At 45.6% G+C, this 17,770-nt stretch overlaps 2 protein-coding genes across 2 annotated transcripts in view; both read left to right on the forward strand.

Moving 5' to 3' along the window:
• Nucleotides 1-17,770, forward strand: part of LOC127058429 (myb/SANT-like DNA-binding domain-containing protein 2) — a 606,575-nt gene that overhangs the window by 446,212 nt on the left and 142,593 nt on the right. The window lies entirely within an intron of this gene.
• Nucleotides 1-17,770, forward strand: part of HCN4 (hyperpolarization activated cyclic nucleotide gated potassium channel 4) — a 172,957-nt gene that overhangs the window by 108,378 nt on the left and 46,809 nt on the right. Inside the window, exon 4 of the mRNA XM_050968126.1 lies at nt 10,841-11,059. Coding sequence (XP_050824083.1) covers nt 10,841-11,059 — 219 coding nt within the window. The remainder of the gene's footprint in view (nt 1-10,840; nt 11,060-17,770) is intronic.

Below are 17,770 nucleotides of genomic sequence, written 5' to 3' on the forward strand. Positions count from 1 at the left end.
AGGCTCAGAAGATGCAGGAGTTGTGGAGGGTGAAGGAAAAGCTAAGTGGGATTTGGGGTTAGATGAGAAGTGAAACATACATCACCTTTAGTACAAACAGTCTTGTGAAAACTCCTTGACTCTAGCAACGATTGCTGATGCTCCTGTCACGTTGCCTTTCTTCAGCTCTAGGCCTAATGTATGGGAGGATGCCCTGGGCGGGGGAAATCAGCCTCCGGTGCTGTGAAGTTGAAGTGAGACAAGTCTGAGATGACCGCATGACTCAGCTCTATCCAAAGTGTTTGCTAGCTGTGGGCTGACTGTCCAGGTGTCTCATTCCTAACTTCTGCTGTAATAGATTGGCTCAATTGCTCACAACTGGCTGCCCTGCCAGGAATGTCTCATAAGCCATTGCATCAGTTACCACGGTGCCTTCTCCAAAGTGCTCGAGGCGCTGCCCCAACTCCCCATATCCCCAAAGCCGGTGGGAATTTAGCTTGGGCTGGTAGCCTAGAGCTGAGGCTCAGCCAGCTGGCTATGGCCAGGGGGGACCCAGGGCAGCTCAGGCCAGGGGTTGGCTTGGGGCTGGTCAGGCTGGCAGTTGGGGGCTGGCCAACAGCCCAGGGGTTGCGGCAGTTTGGCCATGGCTCCTCTGGCTGCGGTGGGCCTCAGGGCTTTGGCAGGTGGAAGGGAGGGGAGGGGCAACGTGGGGTGGGACCTCAGGCAGAAGGGGCGGGCATGGGGAGTCTATTCTTCTCGAAGGCGGTATTCACATACCGCCCATGGACTCCGTGCTTCCTTTGAGGAGTTACAAGAATTGCCACAAAGTATTTTGAGAAAGAGCGGCTGAGTATGGGATACTCAGGGTGCCCAGACCTGTGCAGCACTATCTACATTAGGGCTAAAGTCAAACCGGTTTGGCAAATCATTTAAACAATCTGTGAGTTCACCCATGCAAATGCTTCCTGAATCAGGGACTGCACTAAACTAGGTCAGTGCCAGACGAATGTTCAAATGGATCTCCGCTCATCTGGGTTCACACACTGTTCTGTAACTTGGTTCTGCTTGGTTGAAAATTTGTTTAATGAGGACAGGGCTGTTTCCTTAACACAATGTAAAGGCTTAACACATACAAGTTCTGCAACTTTAACTACCCTGGAACACTTCCTCTCATGTGGCCACAGTTATTCTGCTATAGCTGTTACCTTACAGGAAGGAGAATAAGCTACATCAGTGTGAGGCACTTTTATCCCCTTATAACTGTGTCCACACTGGGGTTTGTATTAGCATTACTAGTTCAGTTACAAAAATATTACCAGTGTAACAGATTCGTAGATGTTAAGGCAGAAGAGACTACTGTCATCGTCTAGTCTGACGCCCTGCCTGGCACTGGTCAATAGACATATTTGTGCTGGTAAAAAATCCTGGGCCTAGACCAGGCCTAAATTAACAGCGTGAAGAGGCCCATAAACCAATGGGCATCCCAGAGACTGCAACCACAAGTGTCCGGAAAGGTTTTGTAGGTGCCTGAAGCGCTCAGTGGGTAGATTGATGTCCTGAGGCACTGAGCTGAAGCTTCCGTTTCTGCAGCTCTCGTTTGCTGTCACTGGCACACAGCCCTGCCCAGTGCCAGTTGCTCCTTGCTCGCCTACTGCCCTGGCAGTTTGACCTGTAACCACCATAAGATCTGAAAAGTTACTCAAGGTCTGGTGTGGAATAGGCTGCTTCTCAGGGTGGAGCCAGGTGCTGAAGGGAATGGTGGTGGTGGTACAGCAGGTAGCACTCTTCCCTCTGAGCCAGTTCTGACTCTGGGCCTCAGTAGGATGCTGTGCGTCAGTCTGGTCTACGTTGGGTAACCACTGTACAAAGTACTGCCTTGCCCTCTAAAGTCCCAGTGCATGTGGGTAAATATTATCCCCAACTTCCTAAGGGGCTGCCGGAGAGGTGAAGTTGTTTGTCCAAGGCCAAACAGCAAGTCATTGGCAGAGCTGCTCCCAATTCTCAGCTCTCAGTCCTGTATCTCAAGCCCTGGCCACCTGTGGCCATTAGAGACCCAGTTTTTGTGTGGTGTTGAGTTCCTCCTGTACTGTCAACTCCTGCGGAGCTGGATGAAAACTGAATTTGCTCAGCATCTCACAAGAAGGGCCCAGCACCACTGGCAGATCTTCTGGTGAGAGAGGGTGTTAGCCTGGGTATTTTAGCCAACAGGACTGATAGAAATCTGTCCTCCAAAATTCCCACTTCAGTTTCAGCTTGATAGAGCGTCCTTCACTTCCTGTCTTAAACTGTAGCATCAAGTTGCACTTCAGTGTTTAACAACTGTTGCATTCAACCCCAAAAGCAGCTGCATTTCCGTGATGGGAATAAGTGATTTCATAGATGTACCACTGATAGAGGACTGTGGGATCCTTCAGGCTGAGAGATGCTGTAGAGAAGCCAGAATGACAAGGCTAATGGAGACATTTCCTGAGCGCTGCCCAGCTGGAGTGAAACAGGACATTGTCTCCCTTCTGTGTAGTGCCTGCCTCTTGCCTCTGTCATTGCAGTGACAGCCACAGATGAGCATGAAGGCAGATGGTTGCGGCTCTCTCGAGGCATCTAGATAGACATATGTGTAGTCTGGAGAGGAGCCGGTGGTCCTGGTACAAGTAGGTACCAATGACATAGGGAAGGGTAGGAGAGACATCCTGGAGGCCAAATTTAGGCTGCTAGGAAAGAGACTGAAATCCAGGACCTCTATGGCAGCATTCTCAGAAATGCTTCCCAGTTCCACAAGCAGGGCAAGGTAGACAGGGAGAGTTTGAGTCTCAATGCGTGGATGAGATGATACTGTAGAGAGGAGGGGTTTAGATTTATTAGGAACTAGGGAAACTTTGGGGATAGCAGGAGCCTATACAGGAGAGATGGGCTCCACCTAAACCAGAGTGGATCTAGACTACTGGCACTTAACATAAAAAGGTTGTAGAGCAGTTTTTAAACTAAGATATGAGAGCAAGCCGATCACTGCAGAGGAGCACGTTGATCAGACAGAGACTTCTCTTAGAGGAGAGTCTATTGATAGAGATTCTCAAGGTTTTAGTCAGGAGGAGAGGATGGAAGAGGATAAAGTATGGGCCAGATCAGATGAGAAACATTCACATAAAAAAGAATCTGACACATCAGAAAAGGACAGACAAACAGTGACAAGATTTTAAAGTGCTTGTATGCAAATGCTAGAAGTCTAAATAATAAGATGGGTGAACTAGAGTGCCTCGTGTTAAAGGAGGATATTGATATAATAGGCATCACAGAAACCTGGTGGAGTGGACAATCAATGGGGGACAATCATTCCGGGGTACAAAATATATTGGAAGGATAGAACAGGTCGTGCGGTGGGCGGGGGGGGAGTGGCACTATATGTGAAAGAAACTGTAGAATCAAATGAAGTAAATATCTTAAGTGAATCCACATGTTCCATAGAATCTCTATCGATACCGTGACCGACCCAGACCAGTGGGGTGCAGGAGTCTGGTAGAGGGCAAATATACTGGTCACTGGGTGAGTAGTTTTCTGTTCCCTGAGTGACCAGAGCAGGGTCTGCACTAGAGTAGTCAGGAACTTGCTAGAACCAATTAAGGCAGACAGGCTAATTAGAACACCTGCAGCCAATCAAGGCAGGCTAATCAGGGCACCTGGGTTTTAAAAGGAGCTCTCTCCAGTCAGATGGGGAGGAGCCAAAGGAGAGGACGTGCATGTGAGGAGCTGGGAGCAAGAGACACAAGGAGCTGAAACTGAGAGGGTGTGCTACTGGAGGACTAAGGAGTACAAGCGTTATCAGACACCAGGAGGAAGGTCCTGCAGTAAGGATAAAGAAGGTGTTTGGAGGAGGCCTTGGGGAAGTAGCCCAGGGAGGTGTAGCTGTCACACAGCTGTTACAAGAGGCACTATAGACAGCTGCAAATCCACAGGGTCCTGGGCTGGAATTCGGTGTAGAGGGCAGGCCCGGGTTCCCCCCAAACCTCCCAACTCCTGATCAGACACAGGAGGAGTTGATCCAGACTGTGAGGGAGTTCACTGAGGTGAGCATATCTGCCAATAAGCACGGGACCCACCAAGCTAGAGGAGGAACTTTGTCACAATAGTAATTCCATGCTCTAATAAGAATATAACATTAGGGATCTATTATCGACGACTTGACCAGGACAGTGATAGTGACAATGAAATGCCAAAGGAGATTAGAGAGGCTGTAAAAATAAAAAACTCAATAATAGTGGGGGATTTCAATTATCCCCATATTGACTCGGTACATGTCACCTCAGGATGAAATGCAGAGACAAAATTTCTCGATACTTTAATTGACTGCTTCTTGGAGCAGCTGGTACAGGAACCCACAAAGGGAGAGGCAATTCTTGATTTAGTCCTCAGTGGAGCACAGGATCTGTCCCAAGAGGTAACTATAACAGGATGGCTTGGAAATAGTGACCATAAGATAAAAACCTTTAACATTTCTGTGGTGGAAGAACACCTCAACAGCCCAACACTGTGGCATTTTATTTCAGAAAGGGGAGCTATGCGAAAATGAGAAGGTTAGTTAAACAGAAATTAAAAGGTACAGTGACTAGAGTGAAATTCCTGCAAGCTGCATGGACACTTTTCAAAGACACTATAATAGAGGCCCAACTTAAAAGTATACCCCAAATTAAAAGAACACAGTAAAAGAACTTAAAAAGAGCCACTGTGGCTTAACAACCATGTAAAAGAAGCAGTGAGAGAGAAAAAGGCATCTTTTCAAAAGTGGAAGTCAAATCCTAGTGAGGTGAATAGAAAGGAGCATAAACACTGCCAGATTAAGTGTAAAAATGTAATAAGAACAGCCAAAAAGGAGTTTGAAGAACAGCTAGCCAAAAAGTCAAAAGGTGATAACAAAATGTTTTTTAAGTACATCAGAAGCAGGAAGCCAGATAAACAACCACTGGGACCCCTGGACAATCAAGATACAAAAGGAGTACTTAAAAACAATGAAGTCATTGTGGAGGAACTAAATTAATTCTTTGCTTCAGTCTTCACAGCTGAGGATGTTAGGGAGATTCTCAAACCTGAGCTGTCCTTAGTAGGTGACAAAGATGAGGAATTGTCACAAACTGAAGTGTCACTAGAGGAGGTTTTGGAATTAATTGATAAACTTAACAGTAACAAGCCAAACGGCATTCACCCGTGTTCTGAAAGAACTCAAATGTGAAATGGCAGAACTATTAACTATGGTTTGTAACCTCTCCTTTAAATCAGCTTCTGTACCCAATGACTGGAAGATAGCTAATGTAACACCAATATTTAAAAAGGGCTCTAGAGGTGATCCCAGCAATTACAGACTGGTAAGTCTAACGTCAGTACTGGGAAAATTAGTTGAAACAATAGTAAAGAATAAAATTGTCAGACACATAGAAGAACACAAATTGTTGGGCAAAAGTCAACATAGTTTCTGTAAAGGGAAATCACGTCTTACTAATCTATTAGAGTTCTTTGAAGGGGTCAACAAACATGTGGACAAGGGGGATCCAGTGGACATAGTGTACTTAGATTTCCAGAAAGCCTTTGACGAGATCCCTCACAAAAGACACTTCCATAAATTAAGTCTTCATGGGATAAGAGGGAAGATCCTTTCGTGGATTGAGAACTGATTAAAAGACAGGGAACGAAGGGTCAGAATAAATGGTAAATTTTCAGAATGGAGTGGGGTAACTAATGGTGTTCCCCAAGGGTCAGTCCTAGAACCAATCCTATTCAACTTATTCACTAATGATCTGGAGAATAGGGTAAACAGTGAGGTGGTAAAGTTTGCAGATGATACTAAACTGCTCAAGATAGTTAAGACCAAAGCAGACTGTGAAGAACTTCAAAAAGATCTCACAAAACTAAATGATTGGGCAACAAAATTCAATGTAGATGAATGTAAAGTAATGCACATAGGAAAAAATACCCCCAACTATACATACAATATGATGGGGGCTTATTTAGCTACAACTAATCAGGAAAGAGATCTTGGAGTCATCATGGATAGTTCTCTGAAGACGTACATGCAGTGTGCAGCGGCAATCAAAAAAGCAAAGAAGATGTTAGGAATCATTAAAAGAGGGATGGAGAATAAGATGGTGTAGAACTGATAAATGAAATTGTTTTTAATTGTTCACTTTATTAATGTAACTTCCGTTCACCATTCACTACACTTGCCTACACTGTAACTTCTGTTCCAGATTGTAATTCAAACCCCATTTTAAAACACTCACTCCATTTTCTAAAAGCTTCCTTCAACCTTCATTTTTGCAAACCCTGCTGTAATCTTATTAGTTTAGTTTAGATGTATAAATGAGGTATGTATGAATGACGGAATCAACCTCCAGCCCCAGCCTGTCCTGATGAGATAAAGTTCAAATACCAACGGCTGAAGACCTAGACAACAGCCCTAAACAAAGTAAGAAGCATCCACCCTAAAAAGAAAAGGACAACAGAAGGAAGATCAAAGCCAGGTTCAAGGCTGAAAGTCATGCCTGCAATTGATGGGTGATCAATCTAAACCCAGAGGCAGTGTGACACAGCAAGACCTATAGACTTTGAATCCAAACTAAAAGCCTATAAAAAAGAAGGATGAGATGAGAGACTCTGGGTAACATTCTGCTGCCAACATGGAAGAACATCGGTGCCTGCCCAACAGAGATCCAGCTCGGCCTTGTGCCCGGCTTTCCTGGCTAGTTAGCCGGCACAAGCTATGAACCCAAGCTGCAAAATCAAGCCATGAACTTAAGCTATCTTTAGGACTGGTAACTATGCAGAAGCTGCAGAACACCTGATGAATGTGGGTGTGGGTGTAAATATGTGTGTATGTATGTGTATAGGTATTAGGTATAATGTGAATGTGTGTGTAAATATGTGTGTATAGATATTAGGTATAATGTGTGTGTGTGTATAAGAATTAAGATATTAGTTATTAGTCATAAATCAAATTATCATAATAAATGTGGCATCTTTGTCTTATCCCCTTTAATAAGATCCTGCTGGTTTTTACTGGTCTACTATAATTGGTATAACAATGGAGAATATCTTATTGCCCTTATATAAATCCATGGTACACCCACATCTTGACTACTGTGTACAGATGTGGTCTCCTCATCTCAAAAAAGATATGCTGGCATTAGAAAAGGTTCAGAGAAGGGCAACTAAAATGATTAGGGGTTTATAACAGGTCCCATATTAGGAGAGATTAAAGAGGCTAGGACTTTTGAGCTTGGAAAAGAGGAGACTAAGGGGGGATATGATAGAGGTATATAAACTCATGAGTGGTATGGAGAAAGTGAATAAGGAAAAGTTATTTACTTGTTCCCATAATATAAGAACTAGAGGCCACCAAATGAAATTAATGAGCAGCAGGTTTAAAACAAATAAAAGGAAGTTCTTCACACAGTGCACAGTGAACCTGTTGAACTCCTTGCCTGAGGAGGTTGTGAAGGCTAGGACTATACCAAGGTCTAAAAGAGAACTAGATAAATTCATGGAGATTAAGTCCATTAATGACTATTAGCCAGGATAGGTAAAGAATGGTGTCCCTAACCTCTGTTTGTCAGAGGGTGGAGATGGATGGCAGGAGAGAGATCACTTGATCGTTACCTGTTAGGTTCACTCCCTCTGGGTCACCTGGTATTGATCACTGTCGGAAGACAGGATACTGGGCTGGATGGCCTTTGGTCTGTCCCAGTACAGCCACTCTTTTGTTCTTAGGGGTGTCAGTGCAGCCACTGCATTGAGGTGTGGTTGGGTTTCAATCATGCCACCTCACCAGCCTAAATTAGGAGCAATGAAGGATTATGTGCAGACTGTGGCTAAACTGCCCTTTTCACTTCTTCTGGTGTACGCTGAGCTCTGAGACTGGCTGCTCCATGTTTTCCTTATGCTTCTCCTCTCCAGTGATGTGCCCCAGATCTTCTTTCTTGGGCCACTCTGCACTGGATGTGTGTGTCTTCAGCTGATCCCAGTCACACACATGAATGAACAAACATACCTGGCCTCTGCAACTTCTCCACAGGCCTTTTCTGCCTTCCCAAGATAAGATCCTACAAGCCACTGCTGGGGATCCAAATTCTCCCACAGGCTATGATGCTGCAGCGTCTGGTGCAGGAGCCCCCTTGTGCCGCTCTCCTGCCCAGCATCAGCCTTCAGCTCACTCCCACCAACCACTGACCTACTGTCTCTAATGCAATTTGATTAACACAAACCACATCCATTTAACAGGGAAGGTTCATTACATAGAGAGGGAGAGAGACTGCTGTGCTGCCTCTGCCCCCTCACACGGGTGGCAGCTGACATAATTGGTGCTGTCAATCCACTGCCCACCTCACAGGTGACATGTCATCAAGGGCAGAGGTCTGGCCAGGGCAACTGGTCCAGCTCACAATTTCAGAGCTCCCGTTAGCCTTTCAGTACATAGACAATAAGCCAGATGGGGAGGAGGGTTAACAATTGGGGAGTGTGTGCGTGTCATTGTGTAAGTGATGGGGCTTTTTACAATGATGGCTCTGTGATTGCTAGAATGAAGAGGGCCCAGGGAAAGGGAAGGTGGGTATATACCATAACTTCAGTGGTAGCGGTAAGGGAACAACACATTCATTAAAACAAAACCTAGTTTGAGGTGCCCCGACAGCTCAGAGCTGGTTCAGCTCATGTCACTAGACCCCAGGTAGTGACAGATGCTCCCAGGAAAACCTCCAACCCTTGCTTGGCTAGGAACCGCACAGCCTGAAAAGAGAGTGGGGATGGTGGGGGTGAGGGCATAGCCAAGGTATATGGAGGATACACCAATTCAGTGCACAACCCCTGGCAACATCCATCCATAAGGTTCCTTATGGAGCACTGTCTGCCAGTGAAATCTGTGCTCCTATTCCAAGGTGCAAACGCTGCTCCCCTTGACAGAGGTGTCCTCACTGGCACATGAGTGGCCCATTTTGTAGTAGGGCTCTGAATCTGCAATTGTTAAGTTGTCTCCATGGCAGGAGACATTTTCCAATGGACTAGGTTGAACTGGCTCCTTGTTTGTTAACAACGCCAGCCCAGAGAGTTTGGCACAATGAGGAGCTGTATCTTTATGGGGCTCTGAATGGGCTACTTCTGTGTTCCTTTTGCTGCTGCTTTTGTTGTGTTGTCCATTTTTAATCAGGACATTATACATATGGCCACTGAATATAGCCTGAGTCGGACTATTCTGAGTCTCTGTCCACTTGCTTAGCGCCCACGAACACTCTGCAGAGGTTCCAGCTGTTCTTGGCTGCCCAGAAGCGGCAATAATATGCTCTGTCTCCATCTATGCTAGTGGAGCTTCTGACAAGTTTCCCAGTAAAATTGGTAATGTTGGGAGTCCTGTTGTAGATGGGTCACCAGCCTGTTCTCCACCATTGTGGTTAGATCTCTCCATGGTGGGTAGTGTCCAAAAGCTTCTGGGGGCCCATTAGAATGAGGCTTCCCAATGCTGCTGCAGGGTGGAGCTGAGCCAATGGTGGGAAATTCCTAGGAAACGTCCCTAGGGTAGACAGGGTCTTTCTGGGTGGTTAGTAGAACTATTCCTTGGTTATACTACACTCACCCACCAACCAACCCCTCCCCACAAAGATCTTCCCCAAGCTGGTTTGCCCCATGTTATTGGCACAAGTCAATCCGTAACATTAGTGTCTTCCTAGGAACAGAAGAGTGGTGAATTCGTGGGTTCTTCACTGTCACTCATGTAACCACAGTGAAGGTATTGTTCATATATGTTGTTGCAGCAGTGTGTGATGACAGTGTAATGACCAAGTAAGATTTTGTGGGACGGACCATAGAGCCATCACTGCACCTCTTCTGTAGTTAATAAACCTGTGTTTGGTGTGTGAACTCAGTCTAGTCTGAGTAGTTTAGAAAACCTCAAACTTGCCTGCATTCAGCCCTATCTAGTTCTGTAGCAGTTGGTGTGCTCCTGCTGTTCATTTCAGCACAGAGCCAGGACTGCGCAGACTGTCCCAAGAAAGCAATGAATCGATTTGCCTTTCGTTGTGACACCTTAGTGCGTCCCTGCAATATGGTCACCCATGGCTTGTGCTGCTCCTAGGGAGAAGTACTATTTTACACTGAAAACAAGTCCCTGCGCTGATCTTGGGGAAAGGGCTGCCTGGACATTATAAATACTAACTTGCCTTCACCCCTTCATGCCTGTTCAGTTGGGGTCTGGCACTCCTGAGCAGGAGAGTAAATCAAAGACATACAAGTGATATTAGAACACAACCCCTCAAGGGGTTCCAAATACCAGCTTGGATCAGGTCACTTGTGGTACCCCCAGCTGTTCCCCAGCTTAACCAGTTTTTAGGCAGAGCAGTGATTTGCTGCAGTTCCTCCTCCAGCACATGAATCACCCTGAGAATCATCCTGTAGCCTTTTTGTGCTGTGATTGATGGCGCTGCCTAAGTTCATCCTGGGCTAGCAGCATGTTAGTCTCTCTGGGTTCCCTTTGCAGAAGGTTTGGCTGGAGCCAGTTTATGAAATTTGTATAAATCCTAGCCATGATTTTCAAATGTTGGTGCCTAAATTTAGGCTTCTGTGCCCAGAGTTAGGCACCTAAATAAAAGATCTAATTTCTTCAAATATACTGAGTACCCAGCTGTTCTCAGGGGAGTCGATGGGACTGCTTGGTGTGCAGCCCTTGAGGAATTAAGTCACTTGTTTAGGTACCTTAAATATGGACTTAGCAGGCACACCTTAGGCATCTGTGTTAAAAGTGTCTGTCCCAGGGAATGTCTCTCTGGCTTCCTCCTTGTGTCCTGTAAAGCTGCTAAAGCCTTGTCTGTCTGTCTGTCTGTGTCTGTCTCTTTAGAATGACTCCTGGGGGAAGCAGTATTCCTATGCACTGTTCAAGGCGATGAGTCACATGCTCTGCATTGGCTATGGGCAGCAGGCTCCCGTTGGCATGTCAGATGTGTGGCTCACTATGCTGAGCATGATCGTTGGTGCCACCTGCTATGCCATGTTCATCGGCCATGCCACAGCCCTCATCCAGTCTCTGGACTCCTCACGGCGGCAGTACCAGGAGAAGGTAAGGACCCTGCTTTGCCACAATTAGATTAGCGCTGAGGTGTCACCAGTTTATGGATGATTGGTGTCTTTTCATTCACTCAAAGAAAACCCCACTGACCCCTAGGAAGAAATCAGCATAACAGGCGGAGGAGGCTGACTGCAGGGAGACTGGCCAACCCATGACTCCATTCTCTTTCTAAAGGGATGCTATCAGCTTCAGTGGCAGCTAAATTTTGTCTCTTTCAGGTTTGGTTTCAAAGCCCATGTCAATCTTCCAGCAAGCACTGCTGTTTTTTACCCAGGCCTTTCTTTAAAAGTATCAATTCCAACAACTCCAGTGCTTGTGAGCAACCCTGTGCTACCATATTGCTGCACGTAGCTCAAAGCAAGCATGAGCCAAACAGACAATGAGTAGGCTGTGTAGCTGCCAGATTCACCGCAGGGCGATGCGGTGGCCAAATGTGATGACATTACAGTGTCATGCTATTACATTGCACCCTTGTGTATTAGCTGATGCAAAGTCAAGACGATAAGTCTGGTAGCACAGTTCTGTGATGGAGTTATTTTGTCCCAGCCTGATACAAAAGGGCAGGAGTTCTAACTTAATTTGAAGCAGCCAGGCCCTACATGGTAATGAAGAAGAAAAAGTGCTTGTAGAACTGTGTGTAGCTGTGGGCCTAGAGTATAGGTGCCCAGAAGTGAGGAGTCTACTTAACAACAAGGGAGTTTGGTTACCTTCATACATGGATACAGGCACCTACCACTGGTCAATAGAATTCAATCACCTCTGGACAAGGAGGTAGGTGGTCAGGGGAGCCAAGGTACCTCCAGAGTGGGAGACAGACGGTCTAGTGGTCAGGGTGCTAGGAGTCAGGAGACCTGAGTTTTAATCCAGACTCTGGTACTGATTTACAGGGTGACATTAGGCAAGTGATTTTCCATCTCTATGCCTCAGTTTTCCCATCTACAAATTTAGGGGGTGATTATTATTTATATGGGTAAAGCAACATGTTTTTAGGCTTCATAGAAGTGAGTTTTAAGGAGACACTGGAAGGAGATGGAGGGGTAGAATTGTGGGTCTGGTCAAGAAGGAGGTTCCAGCCATAGGAGATCAAAACTGGAAGTATGAGGAGGAAGAAGCAGGAGTGGCCAGTTGTGTAGCTTGCACAGAGAGCAGGGGCAAGGTAGAGAGCAAAAGGGAACAAGAACAGAAGTAGGCAGGGCCTCATTTGTGAGGGGAGCTTGAACCTGAATTTGATTAAGAAGTTGAGAGGGAGCCAGGAAAGGAACTTGAAGGAAAGCTGGGTATGATCAGAGCAGCAGTCAACATAGATAATTTTGCCACTATATTGTGGATGGTTTGGAAGGGGGAAAAGAGAGAGTGAGGAATGCAAAAGTGAAGGAGCCTGCAGCAGTCATAGTGCAAATTGTTCAAGTGTGTGTAGAATGTTTATACAAATATGTTTGAAATGGCAGTGTGTAAGCTGAAGACTGATTTGCAAATTCAGCTGCCTGGACTTGGTAGCAACAACTCAGTTTGCATCTGTGGGTCTGGGCAGTAGGGTTTGGTCCAGCCAGATTTGAAGTCCAGGGTGGAATGTGGCCCATTTGTGTTTGATTCCAATCAATGTGCATAGTCCAGAGCTCTGAAGCACTAAACAGGAAATAAAGACACAGTTTAGCCATGGGGATTGGAGTGGGGGATGGTTGGAGGGGGTGTAACATTTAAAGCAGGAATAAAATTTCAGGATGTTGTGAATGAGACTTTAATCCTGCATGTACCTGAACATCCCCAGGGAAATCTTTATGGCAGAGTCAATGAGCAGTGAGGACATAACAAAAAGTGTATTTTGTGTGTGCTGGTTACAGCGTATTCATTTCCCCTGGGTTTCTCTGAGGAGCATAGCCGGACAGAATCGAGTACATTCAATTTCCTGTTGCAAATGGGGCAAAAGATGGCCTAAAAATAAATATATATTTACTTTCTGCATTCCTGGAACTTGAATAGCCATAATTAAAAATGAGTCTGCTTCATGATTTTCAGCTCCCCAGCTCAATTTAGCTCAGTCCTCCTGGGACAGCATTTTTGCTGGAGCATATTAGAAGCAGAGAGGTTCGGAGGGTTGATTTGGAGAGGCAGCCATCAGGCTGGGATTTATCCTGAGTTGTTGTAGTTGTTTGTATTCCCGCTGTGCCTAGCAGCCGTCATTGCAGACCAGGTCCCCACAGTGCTTTGGGCTGTGCCTCATTGGATTGGACGTTCTTGTGCAGTGGTCCGTACTGTTTGTCCGGATGGGCTGTTTCATGAGTATGATGGTGGTGGCCCTGCGCAGAGGAGCAGACAGAAAGTGTTGGTCGGGGAATCTTTTATTGTTTTCTTGGTTTTAAACAAAACTTTCCCTCAGGAAAAGGTTCAGGTTCAAGCTTGCAGTAAAGTTTTAGGCTGGCTTATATTTTAGCCAAGCCAGTTTGCTCTTGCATTAGAAAGGCCAGTTGCACAAACAGGGCTTCGGAGGGCCAGAACTCAGGGCCAGATTCTGCAGTCATCAGTGGGAGACTTGTCTGAGGAAGGAGTGCATGAGGTGGCCCTACCTTCTTCAATTTGTGATCTGAGCCATTGAATGGCTGGACAGCCTGCTCCAGTTCTAGCTATTGATCGCCCCTTGTGCCCACCCCTCGCTGAATCTAAGTGCCACATGTGCAAGGACAAACAGATCCTCACAGTGCTTCATGGGGTTGGGGAGCTGAGACACAGTGAGATTCAGTGACTTGGGCCTGGAATTGAACACACATCATGGGCGACCAAGCCCCGTGTGTAACCACAAATGCAGCCTTGCTCTTGAGCATCTTTCGTCCTTCCCTTGCATCAAGTCTGGCAGGGCATTGGCACCAGCAATTGCTGGTGATGCTGCCCAGATACCTCCAGGTAACTGCTAAGCACAGGGAAAGGTCCCACAACAGAGAGATGCTGGCTCATTTGGCATGTGAGCTGGGCTCAATCCTGGGGCATGCTCCATGCCGTCAACTCCCAGGCTCTTCGGTGGGAATTGAGGGCGTTCAGCACCTCAGAGATCCTTTCCCTGCCATTGCAGAAGTCTTTGGCCCTTAGGTACCTTGGTCCTTCCTGTTTGCCACCTGTGGTTCGTACCAATCCAGTCTCCTGAGGGCTGTGATACTTATGTCTCAGCTCGGTTGTTGGGTTAATGTGCAGGTGCTGGGTGGTGCTGGTGGCCTGTGATCTCCAGGAGGCCAGGCTCGATGGTCTGGTCCAGTGGTTCTTAACCAGGGATATGTGTACCCCTGGGGGTACTTAGAGGTCTTCCAGGGATACATCAACTCATCTAGATATTTGCCTAGTTTTACAAGAAGCTACATACAAAGTAGAACTGTCAAGCAATTAAAAAAATTAATCGCGATTAATCATACATTTAAAATTAATTAAGATTAATCACACTGTTAAACAATAATAGAATACCATTTATTTAAATATTTTTGGATGTTTTCTATATTTTGCAAGGTATTTATATGCCAGATGCGCTAAAGAGTCATATGTCCCTTCATGCTTCAGCCACCATTTCAGAGGCTATGCATCCATGCTGATGACAGATTCTGTTCAATAACAATCCAAAGCAGAGCAGACCGATGCATGTTCATTTTCATCATCTGAGTCAGATGTCATCAGCAGAAGGTTGATTTTCTTTTTTGGTGGTTCAGGTTCTGTAGTTTCTGCATCAGAGTGTTGCTCTTTTTTGACTTCTGAAAGCATGCTCCACACCTCATCCCTCTCAGATTTTGGATGGCACTTCAGATTCTTAAACCTTGGGTCAAGTGCAGTAGCTATGTTTAGAAATCTCACATTGCTACCTTCTGTGCATTTTGTCAAATCTGCAGTGACAGTGTTCGTAAATCAAACAACATGGGCTGGGTCATCATTCGAGACTGTTATAACATGAAATATATGGCAGAATGCGGGTAAAATAGAGCAGGGGACATACAGTTCTCCCCCAAGGAGTTCAGTCACAAATTTAATTAAAGCACTATTTGCCTAACAAACATCAGTATCATGGAAGCATGTCTTCTGGGATAGTGGCTGAAGCATGAAGGGGTGTATGAATTTGTAGCATATCTGGCCACATAAATACCTTGCAATGCCAGCTACAAAAAGTGCCATGTGAACATCTGTTCTCACTTTCAGGTGACATTGTAAATAAGAAGCAGGAAGCAATATCTCCCATAAATGTAAACAAACTTGTTTGTCTTAGAAATTGACTGAACAAGAAGTAGGATTGAGTGGACTTGTATGCTCTAAAGTTTTACATTGTTTCGGTTTTGGGTGCAGTTATGTAACAAAAAAAAAATCTACATTTGTAAGTTACACTTTCACAATAAAATTGCACTACAGTACTTGTATGAGGTGAATTGAAAAATGCTATTTCTTTTGTTTATCATTTTTACAGTGCAAATATTTGTAATAAAAAATAATATAAAGTGAGCACTGCACACTTTGTATTCTGTGTTGTAATAGAAATCAGTATAGCAGAAAATGTAGAAAAACATCCACAATATTTAATACATTTCAATTTGTATTCTATCGTTTAACAGTTCAAATAATGATGATTAATTTTTTTTAATTGCAGTTAATTTTTTTGAATTAATCGCATGAGTTAGCTGCAATTAATCGACAGCCCTAATAAAAATACACTAGCGAAGTCAGTACAAACTAAAATTCCATACAGACAATGACTTGTTTATACTGCTGTAGATACTATGCACTGAAATTTAAGTACAATATTTGTATTCCAAATGATTTATTTTATAATTAGGTGGTAAAAATGAGAACGGGGGAGGGATAGCTCAGTGGTTTGAGCATTGACCTGCTAAACCCAGGGCTATGAGTCAATCCTTGAGGAGGCCACTTAGGGATCTGAGGCAAAATCAGTAGTTGGTCCTGCTAGTGAAGGCCGGGGGCTGGACTCAATGACCTCTGGAGGTCCCTTCCAGTTCTGTGAGATAGGTATAAGCCATTGTTCAGTAACAGTGTGCTGTGACACTTTTGTACTTTTAGGTCTGATTTTGTAAGCAAGTACTTTTTAAGTGAGGTGAAACCAGGGAGCATGCAAGACCAATCAGACTCCTTGGAAGTGGTACAGTAGTCTGGAAAGGTTGAGAGCCACTGGTCTGGTCCCTTCTGGCCTGGAACACTGTGGTTCTGTGATGGGTCCTGACTGAGCACTGCTTATTGTTTCCTGCCTTGCCTTGAAAGGGCTGATTGTCCAGTTACATCCCAGGGAGGTAGAAAATGGCTGCTCCCAAAGCTGTGAACTTTACACCCAAAGGCGCTTTGCCATATAAATGGTGCAATTCAGCCAAGAATCCCCCTGGCATCTTGCTGTGCTACAGCAGACTTGATGAGGCTTTTCTCCCTTGTTGAATCTGACGTTTTTCATTGTTTATTCCCCCTTAGCCATGTCGCAAACCCATGAATCCCCCTCCCTGCCTATCTTCCAGCCCGTCCTCTTCTCCAGGCTCCCTCCAGCTCTGCTTCTTCTGGCTGCACTGGTGATTAAAGGTATTGTGTAAGAGGAGCTCAGGTGTTGGGCTCCCAGCAAGGCCATGTGCACAGGTGGGGGGAGGGTGACATGGGCTGTCAGAGGAGGCCAGGCTCAATGACAGATTTGCCACTGTTCCTCTCCAGCTGCTCCCACTCTCCTGATTGCTGCGCCGAGAAGTCCTATTGATTTCTCTTTGTCCGAGAACTCATCAGGATTAATATTAATGGGAAGTCATTATTCAACCCCCTTGATAGACTTTGTAACCTTGAGCCAGCTGGGAGAGCTGAATGTACTGCTGCCCTACTTCTTTGAACAGGACAGAGAGGACTGGGCTCATAAGAATGGCCATACTGGGTCAGACCAAAGGTCCATCTAGCCCAGTGTCCTGTCTTCCAACAGTGGCTAATGCCAGGTGCCCCAGAGGGAATGAATAGAACAGGTAATCATCAAGTGATCCATCCCCGTGTTGCCCAATCCCAGCTTCTGGCAAACAGAGGCTAGGGACACCATTCTGCCTATCCTGGCTAATAGCCATTGGTGGACTTATCCTCCATGAACTTATCTAGTTCTTTTTTAAACCCTGTTATAGTCTTGGCCTTCACAACATCCTCTGGCAAGGAGTTCCACAGGTTGACTGTGCATTATGTGCGGGCTCCCTGAACCCCACTTCTCCCTCTCTCATCCTACCACTAGGCATGGGGAGCTAGGTGTGTCGTGTAGGGAGGTGTTGCTCTCCTGTATTATCTCCTGAGATGCAGCCATTGACAAGAACTAGGTCTTGCTGCTGTTAGCTGTGCAGAGTCCAATCTAGCTGAAATTTCTTCCCAGAGCCCCCTCTCCCTTTCCAGATCTCACATGCTCTCTCAAGCTCTTTTCTCCACACCTTCATTGCTCTCCATGCTACCCATTCTAAGGTAGCTGTAAATATATAGCTATTTACTGTACTGTTCGGTAAATATTTGCATGTAGCCCCAGACTGGCTTGTCACTGCCCCAAAGGGGCAGCATCAGTTCTCATGCACAGTCATGGGGGACAGTTGGCTTGTATGGGTTTTTTTTCAAAGAGGTATTAAAACACGGGTGGGCAAACTTTTTGGCCTGAGGGCCACATCCGGGTGGGGAAATTGCATGCAGGGCCATGAATATAGGGCTGGGGCAGGGGGTTGGGATGTGGGAGGG

This window comes from Gopherus flavomarginatus, chromosome 9, assembly GCF_025201925.1.
Source record: "Gopherus flavomarginatus isolate rGopFla2 chromosome 9, rGopFla2.mat.asm, whole genome shotgun sequence".
NCBI lineage: Eukaryota > Metazoa > Chordata > Testudines > Testudinidae > Gopherus > Gopherus flavomarginatus.